Raw genomic sequence first — 17,573 nt, 5'->3', positions numbered from 1 at the left:
GTTTCCTCGATCTGGAGAGTAACTGTCTGACCGGAATTATCTACCATAGATACTTTCCGAGCGTGGCCACGCATTTCCAGTTAACTACTCCTCGAGTGGCCTTGAGATTTCAAAGAACCCTGATAAGGGGTGGATAATTCCTATCGCACTACTCCCTTCGTTCAGCCACAGTTCATCATAACCCAAAATATACCCAGTTTGACTTCATTTACAACAGCCTTAGAGTATAAATCAAAGCTAATCAGAAATTTGTGCCAACTTGGGTGAATAGTCTCTAGTCAAAAGAATTGACTCACAAGAATACTATAGTAGCTCTTGCCACGACCAGGCTTTATGGATTACCAGAACTCTATAAGCGGTCACTGCCCGACAGAGTGTCCCATACAGTCTGCCTATGTGATCGACTAGTCATCTCATATGACTCTATGGCACTTGAACTTGCCATCAATCGCATCACACTCTAGTCACTTCGAGACGTCACCTCATATAAGCAACTAGGGGCGAATACCATGTCAATCCAGTTCACTTTAATGGGGTTCAATTTGTCTCTACAACCCATTTGGATACGACAATGTAACGGGTGAGTTTAATGAAACTCAAACGATAAATGCGATTATCACATATGAATAGTCGATACACTTATTACTAATTCATATCCTATAATCTTTAGTGTATAATTAACACTAGTTAAAATGCAATAAAAGCTTGGGAAGTGGATATACCCTATATCTATATATTCCAACTTTATTAATTGCTATTTCCTTCCATTCAATGTCATCTCTAATGACATGAATTTATCTAAGTACTAGTGTGTAACCCGTGCATAAATGCACGGGTATAATATGAGTTTATGTATAAACGTTTACTTACACAGGCAAAATATAAGTTATGGGAATAATTAGTATAAATATTTAAATGATTACATAACTAAATAATTAGATGTATAATCAACATAAATAACATTATGAAAATTGGCAATTTCATACAATATTTGGTTACATACTACGAAAATAAAATATAGTATATACTTACAACAAATACTATTCCAAATATTCAAATATTTCATGGTAAACAACATTAGAAGTTAAATTACATGTGCCAGTTTCGTTGTTCCAAATAAGTATTTTCAAACCGTTTTTACTTGTCACCCTCGAGATAGCAACATAGAGTTGGCCATGACTAAAAACAGGTCTAGGAAGATAAAGACCAACATGGGATAATGATTGTCCTTGACTTTTGTTGATTGTCATGGCAAAACAAACGCTTATTGGAAACTATCTTCTCTCAAATTTAATTGGAAATTTTGTTGAATCAGAAGAAGTTAACGTGATCCGAGCAATATGGACTCTATCTCCCTTATTACTGCCAGTTAAGACTGTTGCCCTAATAACACGAACACCCAAGTTTGTTACGACCAATCTTGTGCCATTACATAAGCCTTGTCTTTGATCAATGTTTCTTAGTAGCATTATTGATGCCCCAACCTTCAATTTCAACTCGTGGTTTGGAAGACCTGAACATTTAATTGAGTTGAGAAAATCTGTAGAGTAAACTTCGTGTATCTCTGAATTGCTCTCTTCTTTGCTTATTTCATCCGAACAGTAATAAATTTTTTCATCAGCAGGAATCAGGGACAACACATAGTCGTTGATAGTCTCCACAATCTCATGAGTTGGCGCAAGAATTGCTCTTTCTTGAAGATAATCTGAATTTTGGTATTCAGTAACAAAAGATGGATAAGTACTATGAACAATAGCAGCAACGGGGTCGTCGACATTCTTAATAAGGATATCATCGGGGAGTTCTATATCAACTTCTCCGTCATTTTCTACTCCTGCTATACCATCTCCGACCTTCAAAATCCACTCAGAAAATTCTCGGATTTCATTAACATCAGAATTTGAACTTCCAGATTGAAGACGCATGTTTTTCGTTAATGTTAGTACCTTGCATGACAAAAAAATATAAATAATGAGGAAAACAAAAACTTTGGAAAAAAAAGTTGTAGTCAATTAAGAAGCTTATGAAAAAAGAATTACCTTGCAATAAGACCAAATATCAGATGAACACAAAGAAGCAAACACGATATATGCCCTGCTACCTTTAGGAACAACTGGTAAGCATTGTCGAAAATCACCTCCGAATACAATGACTTTATGTAATACTCCGTATTTATAAGTCTTGGGGTACTCTATCGAGTAGGCCTTACTCTGTCGAGTAAGGGTAAGTTGCGAAATAAAATAGTTTCTGACCTGTTGGGTACTCGATCGAGTAGCTGGGGTACTCGATCGAGTACCTTGGGTACTCGATCGAGTGTCCGGTTTTACGGGGAGTTTTCTCGGGTTTTGTCAATTATGCGATTAAGGTATTTAAGCTTCGTCGTCATTATTCTAAATCACTTTTACAAAACCTAAATTTCTGTTTAAGAGAGAAAGCAAACAAGTTCATCTTCTTATTCGCATTCTTAGCAATTCCCGGAGTTCAGACGGTCAATTCTTGTCGTTGATTATACCGTTGAGTTCCTTGCGTCGAGGGTAAGATCTATGTACCCTTTTTATTGTCTTTCCTTTAATTTGGTTAAACCCTAATTTAGGGATTTGGGGGTTTTTGTGTAGATTGTGATTCGGTAGTGCTTGTATGTTTGTATGATAGGAGGAGGTTTTGTAGAAGAGCCATTTTGATACAGCTGTAGAGACCGTCTGATAATTATGCTTTCCAGGTAGGATTTCCTACTCAGTATTAGTCCCATAATGGGATGATTGTTGATGTGTGAGATTGATTGTTTGATATAGTAATTGTATTGTGACGGCTGTGATTGTGATTGCACATTGTTGATAGATTCAGACGGTTGTTAATGTTGTGATTGTGGTTGGTTGTCTATGGTTCTCGAGATGCGTTCTCGGCTGAGTGGAGTCACTTGCGGGAGTGGCTTCACGCCCTAGTTTCGCCCTTCGTGGAACCCGCCACGGAAGGGGATGTGCACATTAATGGGACAGGGTTATCGCTCGGTATGATGAGCGGGGCTTAGGTGGGAACGGCTGCGGTCCCCCCATGGCGTGGTAGTCCGGTGGACGATCGGTGATGGAGATTGATCGGAGTGGGTGTGATTGTGTGTGTGACTGTTTGAGCTATGTTGTTTGTTGTGTTGTTGGATCATATAAATTGTGTGATTAGTACTGACCCCGTTTAAATGTTTTAAAAACTGTGGTGATCCATTCGGGGGTGGTGAGCAGTTATTGAGCAGGTATGAGACGATGCGTATGGGATAGCTGGGATGAGTCACCACGTTGCAGTTTAGAAGTCTTCCGTTGTGTCTGACGCTTGATAGTATTTTGATAGTAGATAGTTTTGAGAACTTGTATTTCCTTTTATCAGTTTTGGTTTTGAACATGTAATCACTTAAACTATAATTACTTTTAAAGTACGTTTCTTTATTGTCTTATGATATTCATTGCCTCGGGCAACCGAGATGGTAGTATCCTTATACCTGAGTGGTCCTGGTAAGGCACTTGGAGTATGGGGGTGTTACAAATGGTATCAGAGCGACGATCCTGAAACCTGTAACCAATGAATCTAATGAACCTAGGGAGTCTAATTAAAATGAACCCGGGGTAAAAGTTGTAGGAGCTAATGCAAAGGCTTGGGAGACGTCCTAAAGTCGCGAACTCGCCCTACAATTTTGAACCGGTCACCATGGGATATGAGTCGGGATCGCTTTGTGTTTATCTTGTGAATTGTGTACCAATATGGTGATGTGTGGCATGAATAAGGGTGATTTTGTATGCTGTTGGTTGAAAGCATGTTGGATGATACTTGGTTTACCATGTTGATTGGAATAGTTGGAAAAGTATGTGAGAATGACGAATGATGTGGTGGAAAAAGGAAATAGTTTATATGTGATGAATAATGATGTGTAGGATGAATGATTTATAATGTGTACATACTAGTAACTTGTGGTTAGAAGATGTAACATGATTTTTCATAATCCTCTTTGCGTAAAGTTAGATAATAAGTTCATATAATTGTCTCTTTGTGGTATCGTATGCACTTGTAGATGAAGAATGTGGATGAAATAGATGAACTGATTGGAAAAGATGGGGTGTCAATTGCATGAGAATATGAATTTTGTGATTATGAATATGTTTAGGTGATGAAGTTGGTTTGTAATATTGTTGCATTAGTAACATGGAAATAGGATTTGTAAGATACGAGTATGTTTTGTGTTACGAAAAGTTATAAAATTAAAACATGTGGGTAATATGTGATTGGTAAGTTGAATGATATATGTGCATCGAATTATTTGTTGCTTGGCTTTTGAAGTTAGTAACATGTGGTTAGGGATACTGGTTTTATGAGCATCGAGTTGTTTTTGTTTACCATGTTGTCATTTAACTTGTTTAGAAGTAAAATCAAGTAGTTGTGTTTCCGATTATAGAAATGTTGTCTTTAAACTGTCATAACTTGAGATGTATATATGATTTTGATGTGATTCCAATTGGAGGTGATAGCTTATTCTTTTACGATTCTAACGATAGGTCACACGCCCAAAAAGACCAAGAAATGAGTGAGTTATGGCTGTTTTACGAAAACTGGACAGTGCTGAGAAATAGGGTACTCGATCGAGTAGCCTTGGTACTCGATCGAGTGGGGGGTACTCGATCGAGTACGTCAGTTACTCGATCGAGTGTCCCTGGTAATTTGTTTTACATGCTTCTGATCTTCACCTACTCGATCGAGTAAGTCCCTTACTCGATCGAGTGGCCTGTACTCGATCTAGTGACCCCTATTTTGGGTCATATGCTTATCTTTTGACTTCGTTGCATATTATGTTTAATTCAAAGGCGTTATTTTGCTTCTTTATGCATTGTTTTACATGTATGTTGGTCTTGACGCGTAAGTTACCCAATTTTGTGGTGTAAAGAGTGGCACCTATGATGAGTATGAGTTCGGTGGGGAGGACATGATTTATATGTGTTGGGATTCGTAAGACTTAATTGAGGCATAGAGCATGTTGTGTGAGACGAGATGAGTGACATGATTGTATGTTGAGTAATGTAAAAGTAAATGAATGTGGGCAAGAGTGATGTAAGTCTAAGGAACGTGAGAATAAAAGGATTGAGAGTAAGGATGTGGATAGTGGCAACTTGAGATGTGTAAAGAATTATGGAGGTAGATGGTTAGGAGTCGTGTGGGACAAGAATATATGTAGTGAAAGTTCGTTTTAAAGGGGTTGAGAAGAGTGGTATATAGTGAACTTTGTGGAGACATGTCGCGAGGTGGATTTGTAGACAGTGAATGAGTTTGGGAGATTTGGTTTATTAAGAGATGAAACTCTTTGTGTGATTTCCTTGGGCAATTAGCGGTATGAAAGGAATTTTGATTTCTAGAGATGTAATTGTTGAACAAAGAACGTTGATTCTATGGATGGATGAGTGGCAAGGGTGATTGATGACATAATAAGAGAATATTTGTGGTAAGAAAGAGTGAGATGATATCGATATGAAATAATTAGATGTGAGTTTTGAAGCGGTGAGAAAAACCTTAGGAACACTAAAGAGTGAGGTAGAAGTGATAAGGAGTTGAATGGTTAATTGATTTTGTAGAGTGTAAAAGAAAAGAATGAGGGGAATAAAACTAAGAAAATGTTGACCGGAGTTATGTGATATAGAGGTAAGGAGTCGTCGAGATGTGTGCTACCAATCATGAGGATGTTAGTTAATGGTTATAGAGGAGTTTCGGGACAACATGATTAGTCTTGAGTTTTGAAGAATTCAGGAAAGTAAGAAGTTGGTAGAATATCTGCATGATATGAGATTTTGGTGGAGATTTAGATGATGATACAGTTAAGAATGGTATTGGGAAGAATGTTGAAGTAATTTTGTTGATGGATTTTATGTTCGTTATTTGGGATGTTAACCAAAGATAGGAAAGAAATCGTGATATTTAGAGATGAGTGTAAGGATTTGATGTCCAGACAGTGGTAGTGTTATGGTTTGTGACTAGTGGTTAAGGGTGATGGTATATTAGAAAGGTAACAATTGCAAGCGGTTGATTTTGCGAGAGACAGATTGATATATATGGTTGTGAGAGAGTGTAAGATGTGGTTATATGAGGCGGTTGTTAGTAGTTGAGTATTAATAGTATGGTTATACTTGGCATGAGGTGATGGTTATGCGAATGATGGAATATGCTATGAGGGGCATATGAGTTAAGCTCGGGCGACAGGTAACCTTTGTTGAGTGGTAACTTACGTGATCAGGATTGACTAGGTGGATGTGATTACGGGTCTATGATACGTGTAAATGTTTGTGTGAGGTTCTGACCTCACAAGAAGTGGTATGGTGTGATAATTATAAAGTTGTTTTATGAATGTTCTGTAATATATATATGTTGGACACGGTAATTTAATTGAATGATATCCAAAAAGGTAATAATTTGATTAATTTGACATGGCTAATTATAATTTTATGTGTATTAATAACACATATGTATTCCGTGAAATAGTAGAGATGATGTTCATGAGATGCTTATCTATGTATCCATAAAATATGTTGTGTTATGATTTAGTAAAGTGGATTTGAGTAAGTTTTTCTTGTCTGAAAAGTTATTCTGAGTCAGTGTTTATGGGAGCTGTATGCAGTTGTGATATCTATCGGTGTGGTTGCGGTGCCTCGGGTGGTGATCCGGGCACGGTACATAGTGCTGTGATACGGGTATTTTCGCACTACGGTGTGGCTATTGGTGGCGGTGTTGTGATGCCGTCACCGGTTGTGGTGGAGTAGGCGGGATGATTATGATACGAGTTTTCGAAAGTGCATACCAGTTATACATAGATTGTTGTTTTGTTTGCTGTCGTTCTTTGTGAGTTTTGGTTGAACATGTAGACAGTTGTCTTGCTTATTGATGTTTTCTTTACCAGGTTAAGTTAAGAATGAGGTAGAGTATGATATGAAACAGAGTTGAATATGTTTTCGTTGTTGTCATGGTATAGTGATGTTCTTTTGATGGGACACGGTTGTGAGAGGTTGTTACAGTAATTTTGATCTTGTTCTAGATAAGGCTTTAGTAGACATGGTAATGGAAAATGATTCGTGGAACATGTGTTGTAATGATCCGAAAGCGGCAGGTAGTTCATAATATTTTGTTGGGATAGTGAGTGTAGGGTTTTGGGGGAATTAGTGTCATATTAAGTTATGTATGAGTTTTGCGGTAATGAAGGAAAGAACTTGAGGATCTGGAATGAGTTCACGTAACAAGTGTGGATCGTGAGTTATGCTTTTGATGATGGGAGTTTCATATAGTTTATATAGAGAGGTATGTCATGTTGCGGTAATGTGGAAAAGTTGAAGTTTTGGGTTAAGATAAAGATTTTGAGGTATAGGTTAGGTGGTGTGACGAGTGAATTGAAGTATGAGAATTGTTTAAGTAAGAGAGCCTTGGATGCATGCATGGCGAGTGTTTAGAGTATAGGTGGTTATCTATGACATGTGATGATGATGAGAATAATGAGAAGATATAACTAAGGATATAGTATTAGTAGGTTACGAGGACGTAACATTTATCTTAAGAGGAGTAGGATGCGATAAAAGAGATTTTGATGGTTGTTCATATGGTAGTATATTTGGAAGTAGAGTGTTGGTGTAGCATAAGATATGGATTTGTATATGTTGTGGTTGATAGTGTTAAAGGTCATGACCGTGCTTGTAGTAGCGTGATGTTTAGGAGTGTGAGAATATTTCGCTAGTGTTGACAGTTGGATGATGAGGTTACGAGTGTGAGTAAACTTCGAGGACGAAGTTCCTTTTAAGGGTGGTAGAATGTAACATTCCGTTTGACGTCTATGAGTGTCTTGGTATTGGGTTTGATAGTTGATGATATTATGGAGCTAGCAGCATTAGAGGATGGTAGTTGATTATGTATGGAATTGGTGTCGTGAGAGATATATATGTGGTAGATACGATATAGTGAGTCATGTTGTGGAAGTAACATAGTTGGTAGAATGGGGGTTAAGAGTTCATGTTCTATGTTCGGTCGAGTTCTTGAGTCCTTAGCTAAGTTGTTGTGTCTTGGTCGAGTCAGTATGGTTGTTTTTATGTATGGGTTGAACTTCGGGGACGAAGTTCTTTTAAGGAGGGAAGACTGTAATACTCCGTATTTATAAGTCTTGGTGTACTCTATCGAGTAGGCCTTACTCTGTCGAGTAAGGGTAAGTTGCGAAATAAAATAGTTTCTGACCTGTTGGGTACTCGATCGAGTAGCTGGGGTACTCGATCGAGTAGGGGGGTACTCGATCGAGTACCTTGGGTACTCGATCGAGTGTCCGGTTTTACGGGGAGTTTTCTCGGGTTTTGTCAATTATGCGATTAAGGTATTTAAGCTTCGTCGTCATTATTCTAAATCACTTTTACAAAACCTAAATTTCTGTTTAAGAGAGAAAGCAAACAAGTTCATCTTCTTAATCGCATTCTTAGCAATTCCCGGAGTTCAGACGGTCAATTCTTGTCGTTGATTATACCGTTGAGTTCCTTGCGTCGAGGGTAAGATCTATGTACCCTTTTTATTGTCTTTCCTTTAATTTGGTTAAACCCTAATTTAGGGAATTGGGGGTTTTTGTGTAGATTGTGATTCGGTAGTGCTTGTATGTTTGTATGATAGGAGGAGGTTTTGTAGAAGAGCCATTTTGATACAGCTGTAGAGACCGTCTGATAATTATGCTTTCAGGTAGGATTTCCTACTCAGTATTAGTCCCATAATGGGATGATTGTTGATGTGTGAGATTGATTGTTTGATATAGTAATTGTATTGTGACGGCTGTGATTGTGATTGCACATTGTTGATAGATTCAGACGGTTGTTGATGTTGTGATTGTGGTTGGTTGTCTATGGTTCTCGAGATGCGTTCTCGGCTGAGTGGAGTCACTTGCGGGAGTGGCTTCACGCCCTAGTTTCGCCCTTCGTGGAACCCGCCACGGAAGGGGATGTGCACATTAATGGGACAGGGTTATCGCTCGGTATGATGAGCGGGGCTTAGGTGGGAACGGCTGCGGTCCCCCACTGGCAAGGCTGGTCCAGTGGACAGTCGGTGATGGATATTGATCGGAGTGGGTGTGATTGTGTGTGTGACTGTTTGAGCTATGTTGTTTGTTGTGTTGTTGGATCATATAAATTGTGTGATTAGTACTGACCCCGTTTAAATGTTTTAAAAGCGTGGTGATCCATTCGGGGTGGTGAGCGATTATTGAGCGGTATGAGACGATGCGTATGGGATAGCTGGGATGAGTCACCACGTTGCGGTTTAGAAGTCTTCATTTGTGTCCGACGCTTGATAGTATTTTGATAGTAGATAGTTTTGAGAACTTGTATTTCCTTTTATCAGTTTTGGTTTTGAACATGTAATCACTTAAACTATAATTACTTTTAAAGTACGTTTCTTTATTGTCTTATGATATTCATTGCCTCGGGCAACCGAGATGGTAGTATCCTTATACCTGAGTGGTCCTGGTAAGGCACTTGGAGTATGGGGGTGTTACACTTTACCTCCGAATGGCTGGTCATAGTCTACATTATTTGAAAATTGCATGATGTCCCTTAAACTTCTGTCAAGAGCTTCAAAACAATACTTATGAGTCATTGGAGCTTCATCCCAAATTATCAATTTTGTTCGAATTAACAACTCGGACAAATATGTTCCAGGTTTAATTCGAGAACATGTAGAATTCTCAATAGCATTGAGGGGAATGTCAAATCTAGAATGCGCTGTTGTTCCGCTGGGTAGCAATATTGCAGCAATACCACTCGATGCAACCGGAAGAACAATTTCTCCAACACTACGTAATGCAGCGCATAACGTTCTCCGGATAAATGTCTTCCCAGTCCCTCCATAGCCATAAACAAAAAATATACCTCCTTTACCAATTTGGACAGCATCCATGATCTCGTTGTATACACTACGTTGCTCATTCGTCATCGTGGATATGAGTTGCTTATGCTCTTCATGCAACAATTCTTTGTCATATGATAGCACATCCGCAAGCAATGTATTAACATGATTTACTACAGCTAGGGAATCAGGAAATGGCATACCATCAAACCTCCGTAAGGTGGACCCATTCCTTTGCAAAGATGCTTCAATGTCATCCAATGCATAATTCTTCAACTCCGCATCAGTTAGGGTTAATTCTGTGAGTGAAATATTATATACTATTAAAATAATGAAAATAAAAGAACATCAAAATTTGTTTTTAAAAGTAAACGGAAAAAAATGTAATAAACATATGTATGGAAGTAGGGGAGAAAATGACCTGGTCTGTTTGAAATGCGACGCTGACGATGCAGGATATCATCCGAAAGTAGACGCCATGTTTTTTCCCATGCGAATTCCGGCCTTGATATAGTACCCGATAATAACAAAGTTGCAAAAAGCCTTCTAAGATAGACACCGGAACCCCAATCACTTACTTCCTCAATAGCATCTATATATTCCTTATCATCACCAAGCAAACCCAATGCATAAGACGCTTCCCTGTAAGTAGGGTATACAACACGATCAACTGTTCTAATATCCTCGTAGCATGTAGGGCCCTTCACAAAATTCAACATTATACGCATGAAATACAACTCCCCGCAATTAGGAGTAACATGTTGTAACCTGCCAATTGAAAATCCACGTTCTCTTAAACTCCACTTGCGAAGTTCTTTCTTCCATGCAAACTTAGTAGGGAATTGACTGAATGTCAATTCTCTTGCTTTAGCCTCGCGTTTATTACAATCCATCCAATCTAAAAATTTAGACATACCGATTGTCGGACTGTCTAGAACTTCGTCAATGGGATCGTCATCATTAAAAACAACACTTTGTTGATCTGGTAAGTGGAACTGCAATCGTTCAACAGCAGGTGTGCGAAAATGAATACTAAAAGAAAATATCCTCCATACAGATTCACATGTGGAGATATACCTACAGTCGTAAAATATTCGTATTTCATCGATTTGCTCAGGGTTCTCATCATTGCGTCGGCTATGAGAGGATTGCATCGTCACACGATCAACGCCTTTGTTTATGTACTTGAACAAATACTTAATAGACCTTGATTGATTGCACCATTCAACATTGATATGAGCCCGATATTTTAACAATAACTGCGCATTATATGGGACGACGAATCCATTATCAACAGTTTCCCCATTTTTCTCAAGCAAAACACTTTCTTTTCTCCTTCTATAAATAGGATACCCCTCACCATCAACTGTTGTCCTCTCATTAGGTTTTTTGGGAAAATGTCGACCACATTTATTACCAATCATACATGGCGAGTTTGGAAATCCTTCGCCACATGGACCATGAATTATAAATTCTGCTACAGCATTATATAGCTCCGGGTGTTCATTTGGATCAGGTATTTCAGCACTAATAACTCTGTCGATATCTGAAGCTTCTGGAAACTTGTAATCTCGATGTAAAAACAATAAAATGTGAGCATGAGGTAGCCCACATTTTTGAAACTCAATGGTGTACACAGCTGCAGATTAATTTACAATAAACAGTTTTTTAGGAAGAAACAAAAATAAAGAGAACATTATATTAAAAGATCCTAAAATAAATAGAATTAATAGTTTGAAATTTTACCTCCAATTGCTCGTCCAAATATGTGTCGATCTTTCAAGTCAGTCATCAACTCTTGAAGTTTAATTTCAAAAACTCGACAACAAATATTTGGTCTATCCTCAGCCCTTACTCCTTTCTTAGAAACCAATCTTGTTATTTCCGGCCATTTCGGGTTACAGGTAAAAGTAATGAACAAATCTGGATAACCATTCCACTTACAAATAGCCATTGTATCTCGATAGTTTTCTCTCATGTATCCATCAGCTCCTACATAACTTGAAGGTATAATGATACGACTCCCAACAGAAGATGGGCCAACATTTCCTTGATTAAAAGCATTAGCAAGATTATTGTATGTTTCTGCGCGCAAAAGTTTCTGATTATGTCGAAGGAAGGACAATCTTTGATACTCAACCATCATATAACCGTCAACTAAAAATTGTTGAAACAATCTGCGAGACAACATAATCGTGGGAAATTCGCGGGATAATGGACGGTCCTGAATGCAAAATGCAAGCCACTCTCGCATTGTCAATTGATTCCTTGGGTTTTTTCTTTTACTGATTTTGAGAGAACTTTCCCTGTGTAATATACCTAATCTAAAACCATCTTCACCCGAAGGAAATAATAGAGGATATTGTAATGGCAAATAGGAAGGATGAAGCTCGGATATTCATTTGTAGTGTGCCACACTTTGTTTTTGAACAATAATATCCCTTTGCTCGGTTGTTGGCCCAATATCTCCTTCAATAAGTGCAAAGCAACCTCGAAGTAGTTGGAAGATTGTATGTTTACCGTCTGTTTGCCTTCGGGATATCAACCTAATACTCACTTCTCCATCAACATCGGTAGACAATCTATCTCTAGCCATCCTAAATATTTTTGCCAAAGTGTTTTTCTCGTCTATCATTCGCTGAAGCGAATGTATGAGATCATCATTAAATCGATTTGAAGCACCGTCACTGCAAAGTTTAATTTAAATATAAGATTATTTTATAAACAATTTGGAAAAATGTACATAATATTACAATTACATAAAAACAACATACCTGAAAACATTCTTACGATTTTGAACCTCTTCCTCAGTATCGTAAATATATAGTTGACAAAATTTAGGACGGGTTTGACCTTCGGGTAACAGACTTCCAATACGATGGAACATTTTGACCACCCATTTTAAACGTGTAAGGACCGCGACCTTGATTAACAGAATGATCAATTTTTCCACCCATCGACGTGAATGCAAACATCATGTTGTATGCTCGAATATTGTCAATAAAGTGCTTGCTTAAAGGATGACGATTACAAATTAGATCGTCTAGCAATTGAGGCGGCTTCTTTAAGAAAGGAAGCTCAACTTTTCCATCTAAGCAACACAATGTGAACGTTGGATGCAAAGAATTCCTGTTTTTTCGCACTCTTTCACCGTACCACATTTGTGCACCACAATGTTTACACTCATAAGTTGGATCACCAATATCCCAATAATGTTCATGCACTAAAGAAATAAAATTGTTAAAAATTTGAAGTTAAAATTTAAGTTTAATTCATTGTTTAAGTAAGTTCAATATTTTTACATAACATAGATATACGAAATTAAACCTGGAATATTTGGTTCAGAATCTGCATTAGGTTCAGACATATGGATTTCATCTTCAGTGCATGTGAAATCTATCGTCTCAAGAGTAGAAGGTGATATATTTTCTTGGTTGTTCTCATTCGAGACGACTATTCTGCTACTACTACTACTACCTGAAAGTATGAAAATTCTATTAATAGACACGAATAATATATAATATCATATACAAAAAACAATAACTTGCAGTACACGTCTTTAAATGATTATATGAACTGACCTTCTGTTATGGCATTTGAATTATTAACATTTAATGTCGATAAATTAGCAGCTTCACGTATTGCTGATCTAGCGTTGCTTCTTTTTACAGACATAATAGCTTTTCGCCTTTCTCTTGCTGATTGTGGTCCTGCATAGACTACTTAAACATAATACAATTACACATCAATTCGTATATAAATAATAACAACATACTAAGTAATAGAACTATACCGTTAGTTATATCACTCAAAAGAGAGATAATATTATGCCCAAATTCATTTGATTGGTGATTGCTTAAATTTCCCATTAGTTGAAATCCATCGCCTACAGTCATAAAACTTTATAAATATATAATCACAAATCAACTAAAAGTAAATGTCACTAAATATATAATCATATACCAACTGAAAATAAATAGCATTTGATTGAATAAGATAATAGTGCAAATATGAAAAATAATCCGGAAAGTGGTAAATGACCCCCTTAACTATACTCGAAGATTTAGCCCAAACATAATTAAAAATTTGGCCCAAAAACCATACTCTCTACATCCTGCAATTAACATGATATGGCCCAATATCGCACCAACAAAAAAAAACATGATATGGCCCAATATTATCAATTAGTATATAAACCAATGTATGCAAACCCTAGTCACTACAGTCGTGCAGTTACGACTGCCTCCCTAATATTACTCTCTGATCTCTCTCTACCAATCCATAATTCAGACCGTCATTTTTATTAATTTATCATCTTTTTTTCATCTTCAATACTATAATCCACCTTATTTCTTCGACCAAATCATCAATACTACCTATGATTTGCGATACTAATATAAGATCCGTCGGATCATCTTCAATGTATTGTCTGCATTTCTGAATCTTATAATAATTTCATCACTATTACATCTTCAAATGGGTATATTAATCAACTCCATTGTTAATTTGATAATCAAAAGGAGAAAATCCGAAATTTTGCTCAAACTTTCCTTTATAGAGGATGTGAGGTGAACATCTTGTTATTTTCCATTGTTTACTAAAATAATTTTGCATTTGTATTACGAAATTATGCAGATTTGTGTATTACTTGTCAATATTTTGAGGTTAAATGAATGTGGAAGCCATATTATGTAATTGCATGTAACAAAATATTATAAAAAGCGCAAATTTCTGGTGATTTTAGAATAACTCCGAATTTTAGTGAAGGATAAATAACATTATTTGCTTGTTTTGATGGATCTATGTGTTAGTTGAGATTTGTTGACATTTCTGTTGAGTATAATTAATTTTTTTTTTATAAAGATGTTGGATTTATGTTACTGTTGTATATGTTCATAAAAGATCAATTGTTAAAGGCTATGTTTTTTGTCTTCTGCAGGTGTAATTGGTTATGCAATTAATAAGACGGATGACTAATCGTTTATTCTGGAATCACCATAAGGCTTAAAAGATAAGTAATCTAACCACATGAATAAATCTTAGAATTTCTATTAACTATCATGTCAGGTAAAAATCTTAGAATTTTTCATTGTTTACTAATTTTTTTTTTGCGTTTTTATTACGAAATTATTCAGATCTGTGAAGTACTTGTTTATATGTTTAGGTAAAATGATTGTATAAGCCAAATTATGTAATTGCATGTAACAAAATCTTAACTATCATGGCAGGTAAAAATCTTAGAATTTTTCATTGTTTACTAATTTTTTTTGTGTTTTTATTACGAAATTATTCTGATCTGTGAAGTACTTGTTTATATGTTAAGGTAAAATGATTGTATAAGCCAAATTAAGTAATTGCATGTAACAAAATATTATAAAAAACAAAAATTTATGATGATTTTAGAAGTACACCAAATTTAGTGAAGCATAAAAAACGATTTGTGACTGTTTTGTTGGATCTATGTGTTAGCTGAGATTTCTGATGAATTGGATTTGTTGATATTTCTGAGGATTTTTTTTTTAATTTTTTTGTTATATTTGGAATACGAAAACAACACTTTCACGATTTCTTTGTTGTGTATTTTTTTTTTGTATTTTTTTTAAACTTTCAAACTTATTGTATGACGGTCTCTATTTAATTCACCTACTAATTTGGCTACCAATAAATTCAAACGGTTCATGTGAAATAAAATGTAATTATGTGAATACTAACATCTGATCATTATTTTTTTTTTTTTGTTATTTTTTTCCAAATTTATGCAGGTTGTCATTGTGCCTCTATGAGTTAATTTAAAACTAATTGAATGTACCAAACAAAAAATTTAGAACTAATTGACTATTTCTTAACTTAAATTATATTCTACCTAGTAGCACATATAGTTTTAATGTTTATAGTATGTAGTAATTTGTTATTATTTGCTCTAATATTTTCCCGTTGTTGACAGATATAATCCTTAAATCAAGCTCTCAAGAATCACATAAAACACAGTTGGGGTTCTCAACATCTGAAGACATTACATCTGAAGATATTACAGATAAGTAACAACACAATAAATGTTTCATAGGTTCTGATCTTTATGGACAGAGTATATGCATCAAATTAAAAGTGATGAATTTGAACGCAAATAAGAAGATAACATACCCGACTTGTATCTAGAATTTCTCTTCCTTTTATTTTTATGTGAATTTAACGAATTCCCCCTTTCCATGCTTCAATTAACTGTCATCATAAAGTAAATGATGTGTTAGATGATGATAAACTTGCAAAATAGACTTTGAAAAAAAATTAATTCGATAAGAACGTTTTCCTTGAAATTTAGATATGAACACAATAAGCTATGAAAAAAATACTTACTTGTGCAAAGAGGTAATTTGAATTGTACTGTAAAACTCAACCTAATAACCTGAGATATTCCATTCTATGAATAAAGTTGGAAGTTTTTGTTTCTTGAATTTCTGAGATTTAATGTACGGAGTGTATTATAGTTGTTGTAAATTATGTGACCATTTGTTGTAAATTGTAATGTCGAGAGAGTTTTAATTTTTGTGACAGTTTTTTGTAACTGCTAGCCTAAAAAAAGGGGACCTTGATAAATGTTAGTGGGGGTATTTCACAGAAATTTTGTTTTTCTCCTTTTACTGAATTTATTGAGTAAATTGTTTTTTAAAAAAATACACGTCTGTTGTTGTCCACTCCTGCTACCTATTTTTTTTATAGTCTTAATTGTTTACATGTAATTTGAAAATGAATTGATAGGTGATCAAAGAAATATTATTCACTAAATATTTCATTGATCATGTATCTGAAATTAAAATATTGGAATTATATGCACATATTGATTAATTGAAAAAAAATATATTTATAGGTGATCAAAGACATATTATTCACTAAATATTTCTGTGATCATGTATATGAAATTAAAATATTGGAATTCTATGCACATATTGATTATGAGCCAATGTAGGTTAAGGCGAACTTTTTATATTATTATTTAAAAATTACACATTCGATTACACACTTCACATATATTGAACATGCATGTATTAATTTTTCTGTCTTTTATGAAGGTTATTAAACAGCGGGTGGATGTGAACGCGACTGTAAACTGGGGTGTACCATGTATATCGTCTGCAAGTATATGAGATAAGTTTCTCATCCCGCTCGTCTCTTTGTTTCTTAAATATCTCTGTGTTTTTAATGCATTGTCTTTGATCAAGTTTATTGAAAACAATTGTGTTATTTTCCTAGTTTTATAAAACATGCAAATGTTCGTGTTATAAATTACATATTACTTGTACATATGTGTTTTGATGGTCTATTTTACCGCATAAGTGCTTTGATGGTCTATCTATTTTACCGCATTAGTGCTTTAATGGGCTGTTTTACTACATATGGGCTGTTTTACTTCATATGAATTGTGATGCGAAAATTTGGACATTAATTATAGCTGCAGCCTGATATTTGAAGTTTAACTGATAAGATAAAAGACAAATTTCACGTAAAGTAAACTTAGTTTGAAAGCTTGCGTCTTAAACATGTGCTTAAACTTAGGAAAACAAATTAGTCTAAAGAACCTGCTAATTAACATTGCATCTTACTATTTCAGGAATTGAAACTACCTAGCTGTAAATCAGAACACACTTAAAACAAATAACATAGAAAAAGTCTCTGAAAATATGAATACGTCACTAAAG

General features: G+C 35.6%; 2 protein-coding genes across 2 annotated transcripts; both read right to left on the bottom strand.

Annotated features, from left to right (window-relative positions):
- Nucleotides 1–1,274: 1,274 nt before the first annotated feature.
- Nucleotides 1,275–9,966, bottom strand: LOC141646884 (uncharacterized). Its single transcript, XM_074454873.1, has 3 exons — nucleotides 9,537–9,966; nucleotides 2,040–2,113; nucleotides 1,275–1,946 (listed from the first exon to the last, which is right to left on the bottom strand). The coding sequence occupies exons 1-3, from the start codon at nucleotides 9,964–9,966 to the stop codon at nucleotides 1,275–1,277; spliced, it is 1,176 nt and encodes a 391-aa protein (XP_074310974.1).
- A 505-nt stretch (nucleotides 9,967–10,471) lies between these two features.
- LOC141646875 (uncharacterized) lies at nucleotides 10,472–12,133 on the bottom strand. The gene is made up of 3 exons (XM_074454861.1): nucleotides 11,626–12,133; nucleotides 10,648–11,518; nucleotides 10,472–10,580 (listed from the first exon to the last, which is right to left on the bottom strand). Exons 1-3 carry the CDS (start codon nucleotides 12,131–12,133, stop codon nucleotides 10,472–10,474), a joined length of 1,488 nt encoding a protein of 495 aa, XP_074310962.1.
- Nucleotides 12,134–17,573: the final 5,440 nt, after the last annotated feature.

This window comes from Silene latifolia, chromosome 1 (genome assembly GCF_048544455.1).
Source record: "Silene latifolia isolate original U9 population chromosome 1, ASM4854445v1, whole genome shotgun sequence".
NCBI classification, from domain to species: Eukaryota; Viridiplantae; Streptophyta; class Magnoliopsida; order Caryophyllales; family Caryophyllaceae; genus Silene; species Silene latifolia.
This window is presented reverse-complemented; position numbering and strand designations above follow the sequence as displayed.

Excerpts from the sequence above, each read along its gene's own strand:
- LOC141646875 (XM_074454861.1), bottom strand. The coding sequence starts at position 12,133 with ATGCGAGAGTGGCTTGCATTTTGCATTCAGGACCGTCCATTATCCCGC. Across the intron at positions 11,519-11,625 it reads ATTTGGACGAGCAATTGGAG|CTGTGTACACCATTGAGTTT; the intron begins GTAAAATTTCAA and ends ATTAATCTGCAG. Across the intron at positions 10,581-10,647 it reads CGTGGATTTTCAATTGGCAG|GGCCCTACATGCTACGAGGA; the intron begins GTTACAACATGT and ends AATTTTGTGAAG.
- LOC141646884 (XM_074454873.1), bottom strand. The coding sequence starts at position 9,966 with ATGACGAATGAGCAACGTAGTGTATACAACGAGATCATGGATGCTGTC. Across the intron at positions 2,114-9,536 it reads CTATGACCAGCCATTCGGAG|TTGTTCCTAAAGGTAGCAGG; the intron begins GTAAAGTGTAAC and ends AATGCTTACCAG. Across the intron at positions 1,947-2,039 it reads ATATTTGGTCTTATTGCAAG|GTACTAACATTAACGAAAAA; the intron begins GTAATTCTTTTT and ends TTGTCATGCAAG.